At 36.9% G+C, this 16,036-nt stretch overlaps 1 protein-coding gene across 4 annotated transcripts; it reads left to right on the top strand.

Moving 5' to 3' along the window:
• Nucleotides 1-775: 775 nt before the first annotated feature.
• LOC107804559 (uncharacterized) lies at nucleotides 776-11,597 on the top strand. Of its 4 annotated transcripts, XM_016628476.2 has the most exons (10): nucleotides 776-1,072; nucleotides 6,153-6,216; nucleotides 6,326-6,636; nucleotides 6,706-6,948; nucleotides 7,031-7,234; nucleotides 8,414-8,506; nucleotides 8,580-8,687; nucleotides 8,792-9,196; nucleotides 9,376-9,460; nucleotides 11,379-11,597. In XM_016628476.2, exons 4-8 carry the CDS (start codon nucleotides 6,898-6,900, stop codon nucleotides 8,903-8,905), a joined length of 570 nt encoding a protein of 189 aa, XP_016483962.1. In that variant the 5' UTR covers nucleotides 776-1,072; nucleotides 6,153-6,216; nucleotides 6,326-6,636; nucleotides 6,706-6,897; the 3' UTR covers nucleotides 8,906-9,196; nucleotides 9,376-9,460; nucleotides 11,379-11,597. The 4 variants fall into 4 exon arrangements, with proteins under 4 accessions (XP_016483962.1, XP_016483964.1, XP_016483957.1 ...); XM_016628478.2 differs by lacking the exon at nucleotides 9,376-9,460 and having other exon boundaries at nucleotides 8,792-9,181; XM_016628471.2 differs by lacking the exon at nucleotides 9,376-9,460.
• The last annotated feature ends 4,439 nt before the right edge of the window (nucleotides 11,598-16,036 follow it).

The raw sequence follows: 16,036 nt of genomic DNA, 5'->3' as shown, positions 1-16,036 counted from the left end.
AACCTCCAAAACTCATTCCGATCATGTTTCTAAGTCCCAAATCACCTCCTGAAGCTATTCAAACTATCGGAACTCACATCCAACCCCTCTAACATATAAGTCAATATCCAGTTAACTTTTTCAACTTATCTTACTCAAAAGACTCTAAGTGTCTCAAACCTTACCAAAACCTCTCCGAACCCGAGCCAACCAACCTGATCACTCATAGAACCGATAAATAAAGCAATAAGAAGAAGAAATGGGGGAAATAAAGTGGTAACTCGTGAAACGACTGGCAGGGTCGTCACAAGTATTTACTTTACTGCTGAGTTGTATAATTGAATTTCCAGCATGCGAACTTTTCTGTTTAGTTTAATTGTGTTATAATTGCTGAGGTTTATTTCGTCACTACCTATCAGTCCATAGGTTGGACTTGTTACTTACTGAGTTGGTGTACTCACGTTACCCCATGCACCTTGTGTGCATATCTAGGTATCTCAGGCCACGATAACGGTTGTTGACTATTTCAGTCGCAGATTATCACCAGAGATAGCGAGGCAGCTGCCTAGCGATCACAGTCTTGCCTTCACTACTATAAAATAAACCTATTGCATCGGTAATTTAGCATCGGTTACATTAGTACCACAACCGATGCCACATATCTCTCTATGGAGACAGTAAAATGACTCTATGGGGACGGTTCTGTGTAAAAAAGAGTACTTCATTTCCCTCCAATTATTTCACTAAACCCGCCAATGCTCCCTTTATAATTAAAAAATAATTAGAAAATTACACAGTATCAAATTAAAGTAAAAGAGGGTCTTCTTCTTTTCTTCAGTTCATTGAGAAAAAGAGCTCAAATCAAAAACCCTCTGAAGCTTCTTCAATAGCGAAAATCGGCTCCACACGCGAAGGAATTCGACCAGTCAAAGTAAAAGAGGGTTTTTCTTCTTTTCTATTTAGTTCATTGAGAAAAATCCTCCAGTGAAGCTTCTTCAAGAGCAAAAAACGGCTCCACATCCAGTGAGATTTTGACCAGCGACGGATTTCGACTAGCGAAGGCTTCGACCAATATCGCTCTCTACCATAATAGGTCTGCATGCTCTCCTCCATGGCTTACCAGTTCCCTATCTCTAGATTTTCCATTCAAGTGTTTTTGCAAAAGATTACAAAATACACAAATGGGTTTCTATGAAGTTACTATCTTTTGTTCTAATTTATATTTGGTTTTTAATTTTTGTATGGTTTAAAGTTTGTATCTCAAATTTGGTGAAGATTTGAGTTTTCCGTGAAAAAAATCAATGATAAAAAATTAAAGAAGATTGCTTAAATTTTGGGTTTTGTTGTTGTTGTTGCTTAAATTTTGGGTTTTAGTAAAATTGGAGTTTGAGAAACTGGGTTTCAATTCTTTGAGCCAAAATTTTATTCAAAGTTTATTTTGTACTGAATATTGAGTTTACTGCTGTTTAGAAGGAATTAAAGCGACAAATACCCTTCAAAACTCCATTGTTGAGGTCGACAAAGTTCTAAAACTTAAATAGGGAAATTTAAAGTTGGGAGAGTTGGAGAAATTGCCGTATATATGTGGGGATTTTACCTTTTTGTTGGTTTTCTGGTTGTTTGGCTCTTGTGTTCTAAAATGGGTGTTTTTTATGCATATCCTAAATTTTTTATTAAAACTATCCTAGTGAAGATACAACCACAAAGAACTAGTCCTTTAAGCTCGTAAAAAATGACGTCGTCCCATTGTATGAGAACATAAGCCCATATTATTTGCACTGTCCAGTTCTGTTGATTGCCTGAATAGCCCAAAGATGTTAATATCTGCTGCTTGCACATATAGCCTTGTTCCATATGGACTATAGTCCTAATATGATAATTGGGTACATAGCCTCTTTTTTGTTGTATCACATTTACTGTCCTTGTGTTGTTGATGTGGGATTTATCATACTGCATCATTACCATTTCCAGTATTAAATATAATCTCTCGGTCATGGTTGCATGAAAACCAATACTCCATTCTGCTCCTAAATTTGAAAGCAACTACTGCCCATATTTGTGTTCTTGCTCTATTCAATTGTTTCCAAAAAAATATTGTCAGTTGGAATCAATTGTATCCAAAAAATATTGCCAGGATTGCCATGTCAAATGTCCTGTCCAGCACTGCAGCAGCATGTGGATTTGATGTCGATTGTCTTGTGCTCTCCTTATTATTTCCTTTGAACTCTGTGTATAGTTACTCCTTTGGAATATCAAATAAGAGTACTGCATTGAGATTATGTGTTTCAAAGTAGGCTTTTTACCCAAAATTCTGAGCCAAATCCAGTAGTTTGAGTATTCTTTCTTGTGACTCTAATGGGCATCAGTATCATTGCATCCCTTATACTGTAACATATTAAATGCCATCCATATGTTAATTGTGGCAACTTATACATACCTACTGAAACATGAGTTTGTTCGTCAGTCCATGTTAGTGTAACCATGAATACTATAATTGTAGCTTATTGGAATAGGGATTACTAATTGTTGATTTACTTTTGTGTCTCATAGGATAAATGAGTTATGGAGATAAAAGTTAGATGGGTCTCTGAAGATCCACTGATGAGTATATTCGTGGTGTGAATGATTTTCTTGATAAAGCGTTTGAACGATCTTCCCAAGAAAATGAAATATTATGCCCCGTAAAAAGTGTTTTAATTGTTATTGGCATTATAGAAATGTGGTGGAGGATCACTTAGTTGCTTATGGGTTTACACATGGATACACCAAATGGGGTTTTCACGGAGAAGGGTTTTCCTCAAAAGATTTGCCACATGCAACCAATGATGATGATGGTTCTGATATGCATGACGATATTGATGGTCTGCTTCATGATACTTTTAGAAATGTAGAAGGTGACTTGAACCATGAAGGAGTGAGAGAGGGACCATCTGAAGATGCAAAGAGATTTTTTAAATTAGTGGAAGAAGGAAAACAAGAGTTATATCCAGGGTGTGAAAATTTCTCTAAACTGGATTTCACTATTCAGTTGTTCTTGTTTAAATGCATTCATGGGTTGAGTAATGTGGCATTTTCAGACTTGTTAGACTTGATAAAAGAGGCATTTCCATTTGCTAAGTTACCCGAGTCTTTTCATAAGGCAAAAAATGTGATAAAAGATTTGGGTCTACATTATGAGAAAATACATGCATGCCCTAACGATTGCATGTTATTTTGGAATGAGAATGAGAAGACAGATAATTGCTCTGTGTGTGGATCTTCTAGATGGAAGAATGTGCGTGGTGGCTTGACTAATAGGAATACCAAAGTCGCTGCAAAGGTTTTAAGGTACTTTCCTTTAAAGCCTAGGCTTCAGAGGATATTCATGTGTCCTGAAACAGCTGTAGCTATGAGATGACATGCTACCGAACGAACCAAATATGGCAATATAAGACATCCTGTTGATGGGGAAGCTTGGAAGGATTTTGACTTGTTGCACCATGACTTCTCTAAAGATCCTCGTAATGTTAGATTGGGTCTTTCAAGCGATGATTTTAACTCATTTCGAACCATGAGCATTTCTCATAGTACATGGCCAGTCATGTTAATGAACTATAATTTATCACCATAGATTTGCATGAAGCCAGAGTATATAACGTTGTCAATGATCATTCCAGGTCCATCATCTCGAGGAAAGGATATAGATGTGTACCTACAACCACTAATTGCTGAGTTGAAGGAGTTGTGGGAAATGGAAGTAGAAACATATGATGTTGAAACTAACCAATCCTTTGTAATGCATGCAGTCTTATTGTGGACAATTAGTAATTTTCTAGCATTATCAATGCTTTGTGGATGGAGCACCAAGGGGAGATGGGCATGCCCCACTTGTACTTATGATACTTGCTCTCAATATCTCAAACATAGTTATAAGATGTGTTACATGGGGCATCAGGCATTTTTACCACATGATCATCCATTTCGGAAATATAAGAAATCATTTAACGGTAAAGAGGAGCATAAAGCCATGCCTACTCCCTTATCGGGGGTAGATGTGCTTGAAGAACTACGTGAATTCAATAATGTCTTTGGAAAAGGACAAAAGAAAAGGCCTCAACATAATGACGGTCCGTGGAAGAAAAGATCCATCTTTTCTGAATTGCCATATTGGGCACATAATAAATTGAGGCACAATCTTGACATGATGCATATAGAGAAGAACATATGTGATAGTTTGCTTGGGACTTTATTGGATATACTTGGAAAGTCCAAGGATCATGTAAATTCTCGCTATGACTTGGATGAAATAGGGATACGCAAGGAGCTTCAACCATTAAAAGATGATAAAAATGGAAAAGTTAATCTGGCTAAAGCTTGTTACTCCATGAAACCGGAAGAGAAAAGATTATTTTGCACCGTCTCAAAAATGCCAAATTACCAAAAGGGTGTGCCTCTAATATATCACATTGAGTGCAAGTGGATGAGATGAAAATATCAGGATACAAGAGTCATGATGCTCATTTCATAATGCATTACTTGCTCCAAGTTGCGGTTATAAAGGTGTTACCCAAGAATGTCTCTTTCACCTTGATTTGGTTGGGTAATTATTTTAGAACCATATGTAGTAAGGTTATAAGGCAAAGGGATCTTGATACAATGCAGTCTGAAATTATAGATATAGCATGTGAGCTTGAAACAATTTTCCCACCAACCTTTTTTGATATAATGACACATTTGCCTATCCATTTAGTAAATGAAATTAAGCTTGGTGGTCCGACTCATTTGCGTTGGATGTATCCCTGGGAGAGAAACCTGTGTAAGTACAAAGCATTTGGCCAAAGAGTGCTTGAATTTTTGTTCGAGATACTTACATGATGGGGTGAAGACAAGATTCAGTCGCTATCAAACTGAGGATGATGAATGCATTCAAATAGAGGGAGATGATTCTTCACCTATATTTCCTAATATAGGTCATTGAATCGGAAGTAAGAAGAAAAGGAAAGGCAAGACTTTTGACATGGATTTATAGTTATGGTCTGAAGCACATCGATATGTTTTGTTCAATACTGGAGATGAACAAGTTGAGACACTTATCAAGTAAGATAAAATATATAACTGTCATTTGTAGTTTAAACTTTAAACTTCATTTTTTTCATGATAAGATATTTTAAACTTTATCTCCAATGGTCTAATGATTAAATTTTATATTTGTACTTACAGGGAACATAAGAATTTAATTGACAATCATACTAGAGGAAATGCATGGTTAAAAGCATGAATTCATAGTCGAGAATTCGAAAAATGGTTTAGAGAGAAAGTTAAAAATGTTGAAGTGCCCAATCATTTAAGGTGGCTAGCTAAAGGGCCTAATACAGTGGCTAAAAGATATAGTGCCTATTTCATTAATGGATATCGATTTCATACAATAGAACGAGATGCTCCATGCTTGACTCAAAATAATGGAGTGACTTTGTCAGGAACAACAGATAGTTTTGCTAGTGCTAGAAACTAAAATCCCATCGATGGAACGGTTATCTACTATGGAGATATTCAGGATATAATTGAAATTGATTATTGGGACTGTTTTAGTGTTTTAGTGTTGTACTATTTAGATGTTATTGGTTTCATAATGAAATTGATGGATATGGATTAACGCGGGTGTACTTCAACAAAAAATGCAGTACAGATGATACTTTTGTACTAGCATCTCAAGTACATCAAGTTTTTTATGTGGAGGATCCAATTGAGAAAGATGTTTATTATGCAAGAAATAAAGTCCCTGTTGATTTATATGATTTGGAAGAAGAGAATTGTCCTAATATTGGAGAAACGATTCGGAGAGAGCCTAATGATGATACCGGTTCATCAAATATATTACTCGACGTGGATGCCAGATGGTCGAGAGAAGATATACCTGCTATATCATTGATATGCCTTCTCAATCACAAGATACAACTATGGAAACATTGGAAGAGGAGGATGAGTATAATGATATTGATTGGGATTAGATGGAGGCAGATGATTGATAAATGATCTTTTGAATTTCTTTAAATATATAGTCGTCATTGTTTTTTAGTGAGTAATAATGCCATTTTTTAGAAATATTATGTGATTGTTTTTCTTGTTTGTATGCTTTAACTTTTTGCAATTGTTTTTTCCTTACAGCTCTATATTGAATTGCTTCAATTTTACAGGTTTTATACCCGCAACTGTTACTGATTGTAGATTCAAGTAATTTGCATAAAGTTTCTCTTTCAAGTAAGTGGCACAAAATTTCTCTTTCATGCCTTTTCTTCTTTTTTTTCTTTGTTGTGTTCCATTGTCTAACCTGATTAGCTTTGATTTTCTTAAACTTACACAAATTTAGATGTCATGGGTCAAGAAGGGTCTTCAAGAAAAAATAAAAAAGGAAAAAACTCATCATATGTTCAAGCTGGAAGTTTATCATGTTTGGCAAAAAAAAGAGAATATCATTGACAACAAAAGAAACCGTTCAAGCTATACGGTCAGAGAAAGATCATCTGATAAAACTAATTGAAGAACAACCGATAATAGGAGAACGATCTGAAGCAAATAAACGACATGTAGAGGAGCAATTTGTAGAGGGGCACATTGTAGATAAGCAGATGCAAATAGATTCTACCACTCCTACAGCTAATGAACGATCTGAAGAACAAGGTAAGTCTACATAACTTAGAATCTTACTGAATTCATCCATCACCTCTGATTTTTTGTAATTTGTTGTAGCTTCTGGTCCTGTAACTCCAAATAAAAAAAGAGGCAGGACACAAATGTGTAGTGTCCATGGCCGAAAGACGCGTAAGGTGATCACGCTTAACAATTTGAATCAGCCCATTGGTCCTACTAAAGAAGATGTAAGAGAGTTTGGTAGCTTCCTCGGTACACTGGCAAGGACTGCAACTCTTTGCCCGGGATATAATGGATTGGAGGAAAATGGACACAAAAGACGATTTATGGACATATACTAAGGTTTAAAGTTCCGATCCAAATGTTCAGTTATTTGTTAAAAGTATGTTACAATTTCTGCTAATCAAATGAAATCAAATTGTAGTTGAAGTATGATATTCCTGATGCTGCAAAAACATGGACTTTGTTTTCAATTGGAAGTGCTTGGAGAAGGCATAAAAATCAACTGAAGAAATATTATTATGATGCCTATCAAAATGATGAAGTTCGAATGACAAAAAGGCCCGATTATATAACAGAATATCAGTTTAAAGAGCTCCTGAAATATTGGAGTTCTGATAAACCACAGGTAAAGTTAGAGTTCTGATATGATTTAAGGGCCTTTGAAGTGCATCTCATGGTTCTTCTGATATAGTTGCTAGTGCATATCTGGGCATCTCATGGTTCTTCTGGCATGATTTAAGGGCCTTTGAAGTGCATCTCATGGTTCTGTGCATCTGTGCATCTCATCGTTCTTCTGATATAGTTGCTAGTGCATTCTACTTTTTGAGCATGTCAGATATCAAATTCTAACTGGTGGGGAAACTCTTAAAATGGAGAATTCAATTAGCTTCTAGGTTTCTCCATTAGATTCCACTCTAATTCTGATATGTTCAAGATATCTGCAACGACCTTCAACTTGGGAAACTGTGGGGATTTTGTGGAGTCTTAAGTAATTGATTGTGAACGTGGATACATCTTCAATGCTCCTGTTGCAAATATTGTGGTTGTCAATTGCTCTCCTTCATTCTTTGCTAGCTTAGAAACCAAGAAAATCAATTTGCAGAGCCTACATTCCCCCTCTATTCTTCCTTTTTGAGATGCAGGGAAGAATGCTAATGCCTTTCATGGCAACGAAGAGTAGTCACAGGCAAGGGTCTCTAGGCATCCTGAATCTTTACTTATAAAAGGATGTCTTCTAGTTTTATTGGTACAAGTCTCGTAAATAGTTGGTACTCTGTTATACCAACACAGAGAGAAAGAAATGAAGCCATGTGAGACAGCCACAGATGGGAACATATGAAATGCAAATATGCAAAGCTTGATTGCCAATTGCTATCAGGACTGCCCCATTTCCTCTGTCACCGCTGGCAATATCAGCCTTTGCTAGTTGTATATCTCTGCATTTCATGATTCTTCTGACATGATTTAAGGGCCTTTATAGTGCATCTCATGGTTCTGTGCATCTGTGCATCTCATGGTTCATCTGATATAGTTGCTAGTGCATATTTGTGCATCTCATGGTTCTTCTGGCATGATTTAAGGGCCTTTGAAGTGCATCTCATGGTTCTGTGCATCTGTGCATCTCATGGTTCTTCTGATATAGTTGCTAGTGCATATCTGTGCATCTCATGGTTCTTCCGACATGGTTTAATAAAGAAAATGTAGGAAACTAATATCATGATTTTCTTTCAATGGTCATAAGTTGTTGCAAATAATGTTGTTCTATTTTTGTTTATTGTATTGTATTGATTCATTTTATTTGCAGAGATCATCCGAAATCCACAAGGAGAATCGAAAAAAGTTGACGGATCCATACACTGCTGGCAAAACAAGTTTTGTTGTAATCCGTAATGAATTGGTGTGTACTATTATTTATTATTATATATATTATATTTTTTAAATATCTCTTATATCCATTTTCGTGCGACTAGGAAAAAACAAAGGAACCTGTATCACTTAAGGAGATATTTGTGGCCACAAGAGCAAGAAAACCTGGGCGTGTATACAAGGACTCAGATGAAAATACAACTAGTAAAATTGTATGAATATTTTTCTATATGCAAGTTTAGATGAAATCATTTTATTTATTCTTCTTCCTTATTTTTTATTTACTTTAATTCTTTTGTTGAATTTGCTTTGTTAGGCTGAAATGAAAAAAATTGAAACACAACAAAGTGTAGATGGCAGTCAGTCTGTTGATGCATTTTCATCTGTCATGGGTCCTGAACATCCAGGACGTTTAAGATTATATGGATGAGGGGTTATAAAGACTACTTTGAAAGGAAAAGTGGGTCATTTCGTGCCGACTTCAAATGCCACAAATGATACAGTGCAAGAAATGCAAGAAAGGATTCGAAAGATGGAGGAACAAAAGAGAACTATGCGACAAGAAATTACTGCAGATGTAATTGCTCAACTTCAGCATGCAGGATTAATTAATCCAAACATACTAGCAACATTGTCTGTTTCGTCTCTAGGAGAAGCTACCTCTGCACCACAAGCTATTAACAACTGATCCGTCGACCATCTACAGGTAGCAACAATCAAGGTTAGCATCACTTTATTCCCAGGCTAAAATTTATATATTTGCAACTGTAGAGCTGCTGATATTTGTTAATATATGTATTGAATTTTACTGTGGTTTGAGTTTTCCATATTGGAGTCTAGATTGCTATTGATTCTTCTTCTTCTTCTTCTTTTTCTTTTTCTTTCTAAACGTCCTAAAAGCGCCGAAATGCTTGCGAATTTTTGGGCAGCTTTATTCTCGAGTAGCTCTCCTGCTTTTTCCCCAGCTTCTCATGTCTGCCCAAAAGTAAGCATTGTTTGCTCCAGCTTCTATTACTTCTTCAAATGATTCCAGAAAGCTAAAGGTCCCATTGTGGTTGTCACTCATCATGCCAAGAATTTTGATAATATTGGGCAGTGTTGATTGATGAAGTGTATGCTATGGTTGAACAAAACCACAATGTTTGCGTATATGGTGTATCCAAATAACTGTTTCTATATGCTTTCTGGAGGTTTAAATGCTCCCATTAGTTTTTTGTGCTGAACCAATTGTTTCTGCCTGTGTTGACTTTCGTTCATGTATCTTTTGTAAAAGAATCTGCTTCTTGTTCATGTATTTTTTGTCGTAGAAACTGCTTGATCTATCATTTTCTTGATTAAATGCTTCTTCCTTCTTACTGATCCATGTTGGAAATGATAGCAATGTTTGGCTTATACTAGTTGCTACACATTAGCTGAGTTGACTTAATTCTAAATAGTGTACCAAAAATATTTATTCTGGATTAAAGACAAAGTGATCACCTTTATTCTGAATTAAGGAATCATGAATTATGTATAATATATTTAAACAATGCATGCTGCTCGAATTTGGAAGGATAACAGAAAAATGGCTTAGGCGCCTTCAATAATCAAAACTATAAATTCTCATCTACTCAGTTTCTTAACAAAAAAATGCTATTGTCAAATGTCTAATGCTCCAAAATAAGCTTTTCTGCTAATGATCCATTAAAATGACAGCAATGATCTTTAGCAAATGTTACATCTTCCAAATTTCTTCTCATTCACATTGATTTGAGGAAACGAATTTTTCAAGAAATGAAAGGTGCCATTGAAGCTTAGAACTAAAAGGGGTTCTTGTTGTTGCATAGGGATGTAATTGTACTATGTAAGTTTGTAAATTTTGAGCTTGTAGCAGAGGAATAAAACATAGTAGGAAACAAAGAAAGTAAAATTGGATATTGAGTTCCATGGAAATAGTATGTACTAAATTCTTGGTTTTTAGTTTTTACTGCATTGGTTTTTAGTTTTTACTGCATTTGAGCATTGAATTGAGTCACGCCATGGCTAGTCTCTTCGGACTCTTCAATGGCTGAAGTGTATCAGAACTAGTGAAGGGTTTTATAGGAGTTATCATATTTTTATAATGGGTATACTGGGTATGTTGTTGTTGGTAAGTATGAGATTGTGTATTGGCCAAACCCATATGCGCCCCCTCTAACTTGGCGCTAAAAGCTCTATAAACACCCACTCGAGTTCGAAACTTTAAATTTCGAATTGAAGAATTTGGAGGTTATCTTATTGTGTTTTCATTCCCACTTGATTTGTTCTTGAATTTCATAGATGTGGGTTGGTTGATTTTGACCCAGAGATAGTTTGTGGTTATTGGAGTTTCTATGAACAATTTTGTTCTTGAATTTCAATTCATATCTGGTTTTTATTCCACATGTTTAGGTGGGGGAATTCTTGAGGAGAAGTGAGAAATGAGTCTGGCTATCAGTGATGGACTTTTGCAGCAGGGCCATGAAAATGCCTGATAATGTGATAGATGGCTTAAGCAATAAAATTGTAAAAGAGAAAGAAAACAAGAAAATAGAAAAAAGAAATGATTCTTCTTCCATTGTCGTTTTTTTCTTTTGCTAACTTGTCTTTTTATTAGTGGTGTTAATTTTCATTTCAGTGGCAAGTGGCATTCACGCACTTGCCTTGCTTAGAGTTGTCAAAATTGTGTTTAAGTGGAACAGTTGAAGCATAGTTAGAGTGTTTAAATGAAACATAGCTAAGTTGAGGTGTCCATATGAATTTTGGCGCCAAGATAGAGGGTTTGGCCTAGTGTATTTATCAATTTGTTTAATCTTACCATGTGTCATGACATTAATATACATATCTTTAAATGAAATCCTTTTATAGAACTTTTGCTAAATTGTTTGTTTTTTGATTATTTGTAGGTGGAGAACTTGAAGTAGGCGACCAAAGTGATGAAGATCTTACTTAGGAGTATTAGGTTGATTCATGATGAAACTAGAAATATTTTATTTTTGTACACTTTGGAAACTTATGTGTTTTAATTCACTGGCAGATATTGTTAAATGTTTTGCTTTTATGGATATTACACCTATTATGGATTCTGATTTTGTTTAAAAATAATTTTTTTCGTAAATTATATATATTTCAAGGTATGTTACATTGTTGGTTTGTATAACTGTTGCAATAGAGATATGATAGGCGTTGCAGTAACCCAGAAAATAACCGTCGCAATATATCATTATAACTGTTGCAATAGCATGAGCCCCAATCACATAAGCCAAAAGTGACCGTTGCAATAGTATAACGTAATCGTCGCATTAGCATTAAGTAACCGCTACAATATTATAAAATATTTGTAGCAATAGCCTGAACAGCAGTTGATAATGAACTCTATTGCAACGATTTTTAACCGTTCTATAGAGTAAAGAATCGTCGCAATATCATTCATAGAGTAACCGTTGCAATAGACCATCGTATGCATCAGTTATGAAACCGTTACACTGAACCGTCTCCATAGCTCTATTGTGATGATACCTGTTGGCAAACCGTTACACTGAACCGTCTCCATAGCTCTATTGTGATGATACCTGTTGGAGCAGCTGCAAAACCGTCGCAATACCTCTACGGCAACGGATTTAATACCTGCCGCAACGGTTTTGGAACCGTCCCCATAGGTCTAATTTCTAGTACTGCTTTCTCCTTCTTTATCTTCCTTCTGGTATACTTTGGCTACTTTTAAATTTCACCTTCCTGATACTGATGTGTAGAATTCATAATGATATAGAAATGCCATAAGTCTTGACACCCTCTAATGTAAACCTTAGTTTCTAGCCAACTACACATCCTAATGATCTCCAATTATTACTTATAATTCTTGAATCCATTAAAACCATTCTTTCGAGTTATCCACTCTACTCATGTTTCAATTAAACTAATCAAACAAACCGAATGACCTGTGCCCCATTAGTACGACAACACATAAGGAAGTAACCCATCCTTCTAAGAAGTCGAGTGGTATCCTACTCCATACCCGTTACATCTGTTACAACAACAACTAATTCATCCAATGTTTCTCATATACCCATAAAGCATAACACAACCCTTATCCAAAATTTCCTTTACTCGAGTCATCCTCGATCTCAACCCCTATAAGCCATAACTGATTTGCTAGTATGCCTCAAACTGAAATTGATACGACATTTAGCCGCGCAATCAACTTATCAATAGCAGACTTCCCCACTTAGCTCAAAGTCATAGGTCAAAACACAAAAAAACTCACAATGCCCATACTCTATTACTACCAAAATATAATGGTGAGATTTAACTAAATACTTCATAAGGTTGTGCAACACAAACCATCTAGTATTTCAAATCATCTGAAAATCTCACATTCACCACGTAGCAGTTAAGACAACTCCTATACGCGATCCAAACTCAAACTGCAGCACATATAATTCATTGGTAAAAGAGGACCTCCAAAAAACAACATAAACATCTCAAACTAACTTCAGAACACTCTGCAAGAGATAACCCGCCTACTCTGCCTCAAACTAACTTCTCTTTATACCTTTCCACCGTCATAAACATCACGTAATCACTTAATCTTCCTAAGTCTGAACTCATATCATAACATAAAATCTACCCCACTCCCCAACTAAACAACATGAAAAGATCCTTCAACACACCCCTAACTCGGGGCTATACATAAGATGGAAATCAAGCACCAAATAGTTCCTTCTATCCTCAAGCAAACCCTTCTCATTACATTCAAATCATATGAACACATCTCGCAGTCACATCATACTCACCACGTAGCCATCCAGCCATCGCTTCCACTAATAGGGACAATACCGAACACATAAATCCAAAAGCACGTGCTCACACAATCAACCCCTCGGTGCTGAAGCTACAGGTAAAGCCCGGCCTCAAGTCCTCCAGACTGGCCCAACATCAACATACAAAAATCACATCTCGCCCCTCGTTTAGGGAATCATAAGTCGTCGATGCACAGCTGACCGAGCGCTCATGTGCGCACACGAATGCGTGGAAGGAATTTAAAGAGTTACATTTCAAGCTAAATCAATGTCTCACGATAAAAATTCAAGAATGTGGGATTTCCTAAAGGTTCAGCCTCTCAAAGATAAGTACAGACATCTCCGTACCGATCCGCGAGACTCTACTAAACCTGCTCACGACTCGTGAGACCTATGTAACCTAGGCTCTGATACCAACTTATCACGATCTCAAGACCAACCTAGTCGTGATGGTGCCTATCATGGAACTAGGCCAACCGACACATTCCCAAAGTAGTTCAACATTTCATTAACATTTAAATAATAACCTTTTTCAAATGAATAAAAGATATAAAGTCAAAACCAAATTGCAGAAATAAAAGCCCGACCTCAGGTGTCACTAAGTCATGAGCAATACTATAATTGTTCCGAAACGTAATAAGACCCAAAATAATCTGAAAGTAGCCGAAGTATACTAGAAGGAAGATAAAGAAGGAGAAAGGCGAAACTGCAATCGCTAGGCAACTACCTCGCTATCTCCGATGAGAATCCGCGACTGGATAGTGAACAACCACTACCGTGGCCTGAGATACCTGGATTTGCACACAAGGTGTAGGGGTAACGTGGGTACACCAATTCAGTAAGTAACAAGTCCAACCTATGGATTGTTAGGTAGTGACGAACTAAACTTTAGCAATTATAACACAATTAAACTAAACAGAAAAGTAGGCATGCTGGCAATTCAATTATCCAACTCAACAATAAAGTAAATACCAATTCGAACAATGTGAATTATAAAGCTCAGCAAAACTCTACATGTCAATGCCAAAAATGCACCATATGCTTCCACTCTCAAGTGCTCAATCGCTCGGTACTACATATGGCCTTCTGGTCCATGAAAATCCATCTCGCAACATATACAACATTGACTGAAAGTCAACCAGTACCGAGGAAACAAGGTAATCCAACCTTGAGGAGAAATCCATCTCCATGTATATACATATATATGAACACACTCAACCACTCGGTACCGCGTATGGCCATCCAACCCAGGAAAATCCATCCCGGGACATGCTCATCACTGACTATAAGTCACTCGGTACCGAGAAAACAAGGGTAATCCAACCTCGAAGAGAAATCCATCTACAGATATCAATACTTCGGACAAATCCATGTCCAGGGAAATCCATCCCTCAAAATGTCATCTGCGCTCACTACCTTTCAGCCCAAGCGCTATCACAAGCCAACAAAGGCATAATCAATAATCTGTTGTGGCGTGCAGCTCGATCCCATAGCTGTCACTTATATTCAGGCTCTCGGCCTTACTTGGTCATCACTCTCCAGTCTCTGACACATGGGCTCAAAATGCCATGAAACTAGCCCAAAACAATGATATGATGTTCCAAAATAACAAAAACCGAGACTGAGACATGATATGATATGCATGAACAAGATTGAGTACCGAATATCAATGAAACTAATAAGATGATAGCAAGAAACGACCACTCAGGTCTCAACAGTATTGGCGTGAAGCCCTAACATGATAATTAGCATGATTTACAGTTCATTTCCTTAATCATATAATCACAACACAGATATCAACAAGAAAGAGTCACTAAGCGGTGCCATGGAATAAAACAGGACAAATTTTTCATGGTGCACGCCCACACGTCCGTCACTTGGCATTTGAATCCCCTCAATATTAATCACATAGCACATCATTTGGGGTTTCGAACCCTCAGAACCAAGTTTGGAAGTGTTACTTACCTCGAACCAAGTCAAAACTCTAACCGGCTATGCCTTTGCCTCTCAATTCGGCCTCCAAATGCTCCGAATCTAACCAAAATCAGTATATTATCATCAATATATGCTAAAGGAATGAACCCCATATGAAAATTATCAAATTAGACAAAAAATCCCGAATTTGGCTCAAACCCGACCCCCGAGCCCACATCTCGGAATCCGATATAAATCACAAAACTAGAAAGCCCGTTTTCTCTTGAGTCTACCCATATCAAATTCACCAAAATCCAACGTCAAATGGTAATACAAATCCCTAAAATCCACTCTTCAAATTTTCTTCCATTATCCCTAATTTTCACCCCAAATTCCTAAGTTAAGTAATAAAAATCAAGACACAATCATGGAATTTAACCAAATTTGAGTGAAGACCACTTACCCCAATCATTCCTCTGAAAATCCCCTCCAAAATTGCCTTCTCCCGAGCTCTCTATTGAATTTTGGAATTTTGGACTCAAACCCTCGTTTTTGAACTTAAACATTCTGCCTAGATGTCTTTCTCTTCGCGAACGCGGTAATGCCGTCGTGTTCGCGAAGCACAAGCTGCCTTAGGCCGAAAGTCCCTTCTTCGCGAATGCAAGGACCCACTCGCGAACGCAAAGACCACTCTGCTTGACCCAACGCAAACACAGAGCACACCTCGCGAACGCGTAGTCTTAATTTGCTGAAGCTCCAAATGACCGTTGACTCTACGCGAAAAGATGCCTTGGTAGCGAACGCGTGGCCTTAAACTCATGAACCTTCGTGAACGCGAGAACTAAATCACG

Source organism: Nicotiana tabacum, chromosome 20 (genome assembly GCF_000715075.1).
Source record: "Nicotiana tabacum cultivar K326 chromosome 20, ASM71507v2, whole genome shotgun sequence".
Lineage (NCBI taxonomy): Eukaryota > Viridiplantae > Streptophyta > Magnoliopsida > Solanales > Solanaceae > Nicotiana > Nicotiana tabacum.
This window is presented reverse-complemented; position numbering and strand designations above follow the sequence as displayed.

What these genes read in the sequence shown, in the direction of transcription:
- LOC107804559 (XM_016628478.2), top strand. Translation starts at nt 6,898, where the DNA reads ATGGATTGGAGGAAAATGGACACAAAAGACGATTTATGGACATATACT. An exon ending in GGAGTTCTGATAAACCACAG is followed by an intron (nt 7,235 to 8,413) that starts GTAAAGTTAGAG and finishes TTTTATTTGCAG; the next exon opens with AGATCATCCGAAATCCACAA. An exon ending in AAAATACAACTAGTAAAATT is followed by an intron (nt 8,688 to 8,791) that starts GTATGAATATTT and finishes TTGCTTTGTTAG; the next exon opens with GCTGAAATGAAAAAAATTGA.